Raw genomic sequence first — 10,349 nt, 5'->3', positions numbered from 1 at the left:
CACTGGTAAGGCAGTGTGGCTCGAAACAGGCGCCTAATCCCACCATCCTCTACTGTTTTGCAGTGCAGGGAAATGTGAGAATTGACACAAAGGGGGAAAAACTGTAAAATTCAATACTTCTGTGCAACAATGCAAACATTTAGTTTTAAATATAACAAGGTAAATGTCCCAAATCTTCCATAAAGGAAAAGTGGGGTTATAGCCCATATCAACCAATCAGATTCTAGATATCATTCTCTAGACTGTGCTAGATAAATGATAGTTGGAATCGGATTGGTTGTTATGGCTACACCTTCATTTTTCCTTTTTTAGAAGGTATGATACATTTACCCCAATGTGTGGATAACGGGGGCTTTAGAAAATGTTTCACTTACCGTACACAGCAATCATGGTCAGCAGTTCAGCTCCATTGATCCTGGCATCCAGATGCCAGGGGTTGCAATGTAGAAGAACCTGACTCTGACTGAATTCTGAGACAACCTCTCTCCGTATAAAGATGCCCTTTACTATACAGCCTGCACAGTGAAAGTCTATAGGCACCGCTGTATGGGATGGCAGGACATTCATGCATAGAAAGCAGTTTCCCAGAATTCAGTCTGCATCAGGTTGCCATGTTGCTCCTGCTTGGCAACCCTGGCTAGCACCGATGTAGTCCCACAGGAGACAGCTTAAAAACTGCTGTACAGGACCGTTGTAGAATGTAAATAAAGCTTTTTAAAGCCCCCGTCACCACACATTATTAAAAAAATAATAATAAAAAAAAAATGATGGAGCTATCCTTTAATGCTATATTTAATTATTAAAGTGATTTATATGATAGGGGAGATTCTCATGTAAAGAAAGATAACCTGTTGGCAATAGTTAGGGAAACAGATGTAAACAGTAGCTAGTGAAAAAAAAAAAAATTCACACAGAGATATTGTAACTGCACAACTTCTATGACAATATTGCAAAACAATCGTGTCATTTCCTACTGACAAATGCATTTCAAGGTACAAGTCATTTTCACTTGAGATTCTGACTTTCTTAGAACCCATTGCTTACTAAATTAAGTAAACTACATTAAAACAAAGCACATACACATCTGTTACAAGGTTCACAATATCTCCCATATCACCATTATTTGAGTGTGGGGAGAATTAGAGAAAGCTTCAGTCAGTGTGCTTTAGCGCCAGATGAATTTGCAATTTTTACAAAATCACACACATTGACTAATGCAAGTTTACTTAAAACACAGTATATTGGATTAGGTAAGGCAGAAGCAGCCATTCCTGTGGAGATTTGTTAAACTACTAGTCCTGGAATAACTTCACCTGGCAAAACAAGCCCCATGATTGATATATGGCATCAAACCCATGTCCTTTTCTTGGAAGCATGCCTGTCCCCTCCAGGCGGCCATTTTATGAGCTAAACTAACACTGAGGAGAAATCTAGCCTATCCATTCACTAGTTAAAAAAATGAATACACTGAATATTGGTTCAGCTCACAAAATGGCTCTCTCCACAGTAAACAGGCTACAGGTACGCTTTAACGTACCTCGGTCTTCTTTGTAGGAGGCACAAACATTATTAAGTATAATGTCATTATTTATTTTTTTTCTAAAATTTCCACTTTCCTGGTCTAATGAAAAAAAAACTTTCCACAACCATTTTCAAAATGTTCCACTTTGGCAGTCATTTTTCTGCAGCTCGCACGTAAACTAAAGACGACAGAAGCAGCAGTTCAGGAGGTTTGTTTAAAAGAATTATGTTTACGTTCCTAAGGCCGTCGTAATGCATCCAATACCCGTCAATCTGGAAGGCCGCAGAGTAATGGTGCTCTTCCTTGTTGAAAAGAGTGGCACCTTCCAGCAGATACCTGAAAGCAGATCACGTAAACAGATCATAAGACTTGTATTATCCTGTCTGATTAACCGCTGAGAAGTTTGTGGACCCTTCACCTTCACATAACCGCGTCAGCCATTTTGTGGCCTGAACCTATATTTATTAATGTCATTATTTCTCCACATTACTTTACAATGTGGAACAAACAAGGTAATAGAACAAAACTGGCTGTTAACAAATATTGAGGTAAGAAGGCCCTGCTCACATGCTTGCAATCTATTGGAAAATAGGAGTATAATAATGTAAAGGGCAGCCTATCAAATTTGTTAGTTCCTGGTAACATCACCAGGAACTAGTAAACAGGTCTGGCCAACCTGCGGCTCTCCGGGTGTTGTGAAACTACAAGTCCCAGCATGCTTAGATAGCCAGCTGATAGCTGGTAGAGTATGCTGGGACTTTGTTTGTGCCCCATTGATGTCGCTGGCGTTCTCCACTGTGTGTTGGCAACAGGTACACTTTAAATCTTTAATTACAAAAGACTAATAGTTATGTACTTGCAGTACTGTTTCCAAGACACAAACCTTGTGGAAAATGCTTTTTCTGCATGGTTTAGGGCTTGATAAATAAGCCCCATGTACACTCTCTGTCACATATTTATATAATCCACAGTTTTGTCGATATATCTGATTAATTCCCTACCCAATATATACATTTCTGCATTACTTGTGCCAAAGTTTTTCTTTACATTTAATTTTACACTCCCTATTAAACAGCTCAGAGTATAAGGGCTCACCACCTTCAGTTGACTTGGTTTACACATGCCATACTGCAACTTTTACTAACTACATTGCTTTCTCTTTTTAGCTTTCTTCTGCATTGTTTTTATTAAGGACTTCACGTCATCCAAAGTTGTTTATGATTCCCTTGGACACAACCTAGAACTGCTCTGTGGATACTATATAATAATGTGAGGGTTAACAACCCTTTAACTGTGAGCCTTCTTGCAACCTTTACTAAAAACACACTGCCTTACTTTTTTTTGTCCATGGACATAAAATCTATAGTCATCTGAAGGTGGACCACCCCTTAAATCCTATATGGGATGCCCAAGCTACTCACAAGCCAACATCAGGCTCTTGTTTAATTGAAATTCCCAGCATGCATTTTGGCTGGCATTTATACTGGTTTCTGTAATACAACTGTAGTTGGAGAAGCCATAAGTATTCTCCAGATCTTACAATTGGGCTTTGGATCACATTGTACTTACTTATGATCGGATAAATCCAAGTTATATGGTACATAAGCCAGGTCTTCTGACTTCCACTGTTCCATGTTTAAGATAACAAATGGCGGAGCTCCATGACAGAAAATTCTCTGAGAAAATTCTCTCAAGCAGCCACACCTAGAAGAGACAAAAAGGTCTCATCTACCATTACAGCACATACACACACCTATATATATTTATACACCTATATATAGCACCAATAACGGCATCACCACCTACCCGGTCTCCTCGCACACTTCAATCCTAAAACAGAACAACTCATCCACCGCCATCTGGATGAGGTCTCCGTGCGGTATGTCATGAGGAGGGCTGAAACGATGAATAAACAGACATGTCCTTGTATATACAGAGATACGTTTCCAGAAATATTTTTATGGAGATGTTGCCTATAGCAACCAATCAGATTCTAGTTATCATTTATTTAGTACCTTCTACAAAATGACAGCTAGAATCTGATTAGTTGCTATAGGCAACATTTCCATGATTTCAAACCCACAGTTTAGTAAATATACTCCTTGGAGAAGGAAGTGGAAGGTGGTGATAAGGTAGAATGATAGGCAGAGGCCATTGGATGACTAGAGAACATGGGCCGAGAGGTAAATAGAGATAACAGAAAAGATGTAGAAAGGAGCAGTATTGTGGATGGCTTTGGAAATAAGCAACAGAATTTAAAATGGTATTCTGGAAGAGAAAGGCAGTGAGTACAGTGATTAGTAAAAGAGTTAGAAAGGTTAATCAACTTGACTGCCACACTGAAGCAGCACCAGTTTGGTTAATGGAGGGCCAAAAGTAGGGGTTTATAATAGTCAAAAGAGGGAATGATGAGAGCACAAATCGATGCATTAGTGATGTAATTACTGATAAAATGATGTATGCAAGAAACATTTGTGGGGGGAAACGGGACAGGTCAGAATTAAAAATAAACCCAAAAACAATCGGTTTTATAGTATGGGAGTGATGGCAGTGTTGCTCACACAAAGAGATTTGTGGGGTTATTAATGGAAGGAGGAGAAACAAGGAGCTTGAGATTAAGGGGTATATTTACTAAACTGCGGGTTTGAAAAAGTGGGGATGTTGCCTATAGCAACCAATCGGATTCCAGCTTTCATTTATTTAGTACTTTCTACAAAATGACAGCTAGAATCCGATTGGTTGCTATAGGCAACACCCCCACTTTTTCAAACCCGCAACTTAGTAAATCTAGCCCTAAGTTTATTGTAGAGGTTTAGCGGAAGGATGTGTAGAGTTGTTATCAGGATGATTATTATGTATCCGAGGGGATGGTCTACAGAATTTGACATCAGAGACACCTGTAGACAGTGGCTTAATCGGCTGTGGCATCTACTGAAGGGTACTTGCCAATATCATCTTGTTAGAGAATGATGTGATTTGCTGATATAAAGGTTGTATAGATATCCTCTTTAAGTGGAATAATATTCACTTACTTGATTAGAATCGTTTGCATGTGACTCTCCTGAACACGGATCGGGCATTGTGAATTGGAGCAGAAACTCTCTTGTATTGTGGCCATAAGATGCTCCAGATTTCTAGTGAAATTCTCATGCTCGTTGCCAAACAAGTCAATCTCTAGAGAGGCTTTGTGTATCCCGGACTTGTACTGCCGCTTCTCCATCTTGTCCCATATCCACAGCAACTTCACCGACGTGAAGCTGTAGGTGTCCATGAGATGGAGGAAGTAGTCAACAAACTCTCGACCCAGGTAGTGGGACAGCTCCCGGGGAAAAGAGTTATTCTCACGTAGGATGACGTAGAGCAGCATTAAGAACCCATCGATGGTACACGTGTTCTTCAGTGTTATCTCCACGTAGAGAGGCATGCAAGACACCGCCTTCCGGCCAGCTTTAATGGTGAACACGCCGCCCCACGGGAGCACCGGCCTCCAGAATGAACGATCGTGGTCAGAGTTGTTTTTGATGGATGCTTTGATCTCTTGAAACAATGTCTTCATCCTGGATGCAGAGAACACGGGTTGTCAAAAATAACACCACTACAAGCGGTCAATGAAATGAACGTGCAACAGTTTGACAAGCCATGTGACCAGCTTTATATACCCAGCAAGTGTTCCACATTATAAGTGTTTCCCATATACCAGCTAGTGCCCACATAGTAGGACCTGTGTTCGCAGTGTACCAACAAAAATGCCGATACGTATCCACATATTAATCAGTATCCTCCATGCAGCCACACACTGGTCACATGACTGCCCATCACGCTAACTTTTCAGAGGCTATGAGTGGCTGTGGGTCACATGACGTAGGGTATGCTTGCATGTTAGCACCAATAGCTTTTGTCCAGCCCTGTCAGGGAACATTGAAAGTGTTCCTTATTCATACCACTCCTTTTCATGCAGCCAAACTTACTGATTGCCAGTACGAAAAATGTACTAATATCATGCCACTCGACCAATAATGAAAGCACACCGTGCATACGGCATTCAAATGCAGTAGGCTGCTGGATCTCTGCCTCCTCTGCCATTACACCATGTTAAAAGCTATCCAGAGGGAGCACTGCATATGTATCTGAGTGCGGATGTATAAAGAGCAACTGAGAGGGAGCGCTGTAATTCCTTCTCATCCCTGAACCTGCCCTTTAGACATACTGGATGAAATAAATGTCTCCTTTTATGAAAGGACAATGGTATATGATTTGCTGTTTGCAGCCTACAAAAGAACGACCACTTACTGGCTGGCAACTGATTAAATGTTAAACTCAATGATTTCATATTGGAGTATAAAAAATGGCTATGGTTAAACAGGAAGTATGGGGGGTCATTGTGTTCTGGTTTATATCTAGCTCTGCTCAGCCATCTGAAATGATTTGAGCCCCGATTTATATACTCAGCAACTCTTCTTAGCCTTGAGGCAATCACCGCCCCAGCGGTGCACTACATGTGTCTGCCTGATGGCCGAGAGGCAGGCAAAGGGTTCTGCCTGGATGCTCCGATTATTGTTTAAACACATGAGGTGCATCCAGAAATCATTTTCTGCCTGTTTTTCAGTAGCCAGGTTCAATCAAAGTGAAGGTGGGTGTGAGCCCATCAATCAAAATGTCAAGAGGGGGGAGCTATGCTAACTCCCCCCCTCCATAAAAAAACCTGAAGTCCACCCCTGCATATAGCTTTCATTAGACTTCTAAAATGATGGGAGCTCTGATTTACATATCTAGCGGCTCTCATAAGCCTCCAGAAATTATGGGAGTCCTGGCTTACATTATCAGTAGCTCCCCTCAGCCTTCGGAAAGCCCTTGCTTACAAATAGCCCCACTCAGCCTCCAGCAATTATGGGAGTCCTGGTTCACATATACAGTTGTGGCCAAAAATATTGGGCGAAGGCACCCTTCCCAAATCTGGGAGAACTGGAGCAGTTTGTACAAGATGAGTGCAGCAAACTACCAGTATACAGGTGCAGGAAGCTCATCCATAGCTATAGGTAGCAGATGATTGCACTTATTTTGACCAAAAACTGTGCTACCAAAATATTAAGTGGTTTAAGGTGTCAACATTTTTGTCAATGCCATTTCTTTTCATTTTCTGATTAAAAGCACATATATATACAATAGCAAATACAGAATCAAAAACAAAAGGTCCTGTATATTAACAGAGAAAGAATTGTGGAGACCAAGTACTGTTGTTAATTTCAATTTATGTTTAGAGATAATTGAGAATTATTTGAAAAACCTGCAAGTTTATTAATGATTAAGATGGACCTTAATCATTCCTCTCTTTCCTTTTCCACACTTATCATATCTGCTTTTGCCTTTAATCTTGTTTTGTCTGTGAACATATTTTATTTTGGTATACACACCCATTTCCCTTTTTACTGTAATAAAGACATAACAGAACAATGGCCAGCATATAATTACCTCAATTATATTATATTTATATCAGCACTAAGCCACCATTGTTTTCACTTCCATTAGAATCAGTTAATGGAATTTGGATCTTCTTGACCAAGAATTCTAAAGCACTGTGCTATTTCAACTACAATGTCCTACAATTATGGTAGTGCTGATCTACTGGCAGAATAAACACAGCATTATAATACCATAAGAACTCCAAAGATGCAGAATCACAGTGGATGCCGTGGATAGTGGCCAATCATGGACAACCCACTTCCTGTACAGGGAAGAACGCTGAAGGCAGAACAGATCCCATGTTAGACACAGGGGGGCACATCTCTTATTTGGATCTGCCCAGCCCTAGTTTAAAGGTTTCACCATTGGAGGAAAAAAAGTATGTGCTTTGCTTGTTGACAACAGGCTTAATAAACGTGTTATTAAACAACAAAACAGGCGCTGACTCAAAGGAGAAGGGTATAATTCCCCCTCTTTATAAATCATTTATTACAGAATACTTTGAGTAGGGCATACAGTTAAAAAACGGGACTCTAGTGATCTCTGAAGTGCAGCAACTGCCAACTAAATTAACAAAATGTTCCATGAGTTTACATTATCAGCTTACAGAGCAATATCAGCCACACTTGTTCTGACATTAGTAAATGATGCAGCAAAATCTTGAAATAACAGATAATTTCCTTTTAAAAGTAAAATGTGGTGCTGAATTGTGAATAATGAGGTATCAGGAAAGAAGGTGATCATCTGTTTGCTTTCAGTGATCTATAGATGGTTATCAGATGTATAGAAGAGAGTGAATCACTGTACATCAATATGTATGAAAAAAGTTATGCTGGGGATAATCAGGTGTATAATGAATAGGTGGAGCAGGGTATACTGGGGATAATCAGTTGTATAATGAATAGGTGGAGCAGGGTATACCGGGGATTATCAGCTGTGTAATGAATAGGTGGAGCAGGGTATACTGGGGATAATCAGGTGTATAATGAATAGGTGGAGCAGGGTATACTGGGGATAATCAGCTGTATAATGAATAGCTGGAGCAGGATATACTGGGGATAATCAGCTGTATAATGAATAGGTGTAGCATGGTATACCGGGCATAATCAGCTGTAAAATGAATAGGTGGAGCAGGGTATACCGGGGATAATCAGCTGTATAATGAATAGGTGGAGCAAGGTATACCGGGGATAATCAGCTGTATAATGAATAGGTGGACCAGGGTATACCGGGGATAATCAGCTGTATAATGAAAAGGTGGAGTGGGGTATACTGGGAATAATCAGCTGTATAAAGAATAGGTTGATCATGGTATACTGGGGATAATCAGCTGTATAATGAATAATTGGAGCAGGGTATACTGAGGATAATCAGTTGTATAAAGAATAGGTGGAGCACTGTATAGTGTGTATAATCGATTGTATAATGAATAGGTAGAGCAGGGTATACTAGGTATAATCAGCTATGCGATGAATGAGTGGAGCAGAGTATACTGTGTATAATCAGCTGTATAATGAATAGGTGGAACAGGGTATAATAAGCTGTATAATGAAGGAGTGGAGCCGGGTATACTGGGGATAATCAGCTGTATAATGAATAAGTGGAGCAGGGCATACTGTGGATAACCAGTAGTATAATGAATAGGTGGAGCAGGGAACACTGTGGATAATCAGCAGCATAATGAAGAGGTGCAGGGAATACTGGCTATAATAACCTGTATAATGAATATGTGGAGCAGGGTACACTGTGGATAACCAGCAGTATAAAGGATGAGCGGAGCAAGGTATACTGTGTATAATTAGCTGTATAATGAATAAGTGGAGCAGGGAACACTGTGGATAACCAGCAGTATAAAGGATGAGCGGAGCAAGGTATACTGTGTATAATTAGCTGTATAATGAATAGGTGTTAGTAGGAGCACAGGAGCTGTCAGTAAATAACTATAAGCCAGTGTCCAGGTGTCAGTACAAGCACAGGAGCTGTCAGTAAATAACTATAAGCCAGTGTGCAGGTGTCAGTAGGAGCCCAGGAGCTGTCAGTAAATAACTATAAGCCAGTGTGCAGGTGTCAGTAGGAGCCCAAGAGCTGTCAGTAAATAACTATAAGCCAGTGTGCAGGTGTCAGTAGGAGCCCAAGAGCTGTCAGTAAATAACTATAAGCCAGTGTGCAGGTGTCAGTAGGAGCACAGGGGCTGTCAGTAAATAACTATAAGCCAGTGTGCAGGTGTCAGTAGGAGAACAGGAGCTGTCAGTAAATAACTATAAGCCAGTGTCCAGGTGTCAGTAGGAGCACAGGAGCTGTCAGTAAATAACTATAAGCCAGTGTGCAGGTGTCAGTAGGAGCACAGGGGCTGTCAGTAAATAACTATAAGCCAGTGTGCAGGTGTCAGTAGGAGAACAGGAGCTGTCAGTAAATAACTATAAGCCAGTGTCCAGGTGTCAGTAGGAGCACAGGAGCTGTCAGTAAATAACTATAAGCCAGTGTGCAGGTGTCAGTAGGAGAACAGGAGCTGTCAGTAAATAACTATAAGCCAGTGTCCAGGTGTCAGTAGGAGCACAGGAGCTGTCAGTAAATAACTATAAGCCAGTGTGCAGGTGTCAGTAGGAGCACAGGGGCTGTCAGTAAATAACTATAAGCCAGTGTGCAGGTGTCAGTAGGAGCAAAGGAGCTGTCAGTAAGAATGATTTGGGAATGTCCAGGTGTCAGTAGGAGCTGTCAGTAAATAACTATAAGCCAGGGTGCAGGTGTCAGTACAAGCACAGGAGCTGTCAGTAAATAACTATAAGCCAGTGTCCAGGTGTCAGTAGGAGCACAGGAGCTGTCAGTAAGGACACTGCCATAACACAGAATGATTTGGGGGTGTGCAGGTGTCAGTAGGAGCCCAGTAGCTGTCAGTAAGGACACTGACATAACACAGAATGATTTGGGGGTGTCCAGGTGTCAGCAGGAGCCCAGGAGCTGTCAGTAAGGACACTGACATAACACAGAATGATTTGGGGGTGTCCAGGTGTCAGTAGGAGCACAGGAGCTGTCCGTAAATAACTATAAGCCAGTGTGCAGGTGTCAGTAGGAGCACAGGAGCAGTCAGTAAGAATGATTTGGGGGTGTCCAGGTGTCAGTAGGAGCACAGGAGCTGTCAGTAAGAATGATTTGGGGGTGTGCAGGTGTCTGTAGGATCACAGGAGCTGTCAGTAAGGACACTGCCATAACACAGAATGATTTGAGGGTGTGCAGGTGTCAGTAGGAGCCCAGGAGCTGTCAGTAAGAATGATTTGGGGGTGTCCAGGTGTCAGTAGGAGCCCAGGAGCTGTCAGTAAGAATGATTTGGGGGTGTCCAGGTGTCAGTAGGAGCCCAGGAGCTGTCAGT

The 10,349-nt window shown here is 41.5% G+C and overlaps 1 protein-coding gene across 2 annotated transcripts in view; it reads right to left on the bottom strand.

Annotated features, from left to right (window-relative positions):
- Positions 1 to 10,349, bottom strand: part of DORIP1 (dopamine receptor interacting protein 1) — a 10,886-nt gene continuing 537 nt past the window's right edge. The window contains exons 2-5 of one of the 2 annotated variants that reach the window (XM_075192572.1): positions 4,555 to 5,079; positions 3,329 to 3,418; positions 3,092 to 3,226; positions 1 to 1,858 (exon numbers count right to left, since the gene is read on the bottom strand). In XM_075192572.1, the coding sequence (XP_075048673.1) occupies positions 1,675 to 1,858; positions 3,092 to 3,226; positions 3,329 to 3,418; positions 4,555 to 5,079 (934 nt within the window). In that variant the 3' untranslated portion in view covers positions 1 to 1,674. The remainder of the gene's footprint in view (positions 1,859 to 3,091; positions 3,227 to 3,328; positions 3,419 to 4,554; positions 5,080 to 10,349) is intronic. The other variant, XM_075192573.1, reaches the window with a different exon arrangement.

This window comes from Mixophyes fleayi, chromosome 12, assembly GCF_038048845.1.
Source record: "Mixophyes fleayi isolate aMixFle1 chromosome 12, aMixFle1.hap1, whole genome shotgun sequence".
NCBI classification, from domain to species: Eukaryota; Metazoa; Chordata; class Amphibia; order Anura; family Limnodynastidae; genus Mixophyes; species Mixophyes fleayi.
Note: the sequence above shows the minus strand (reverse complement) of the source record. Positions and strands in the feature narration are given on the sequence as shown.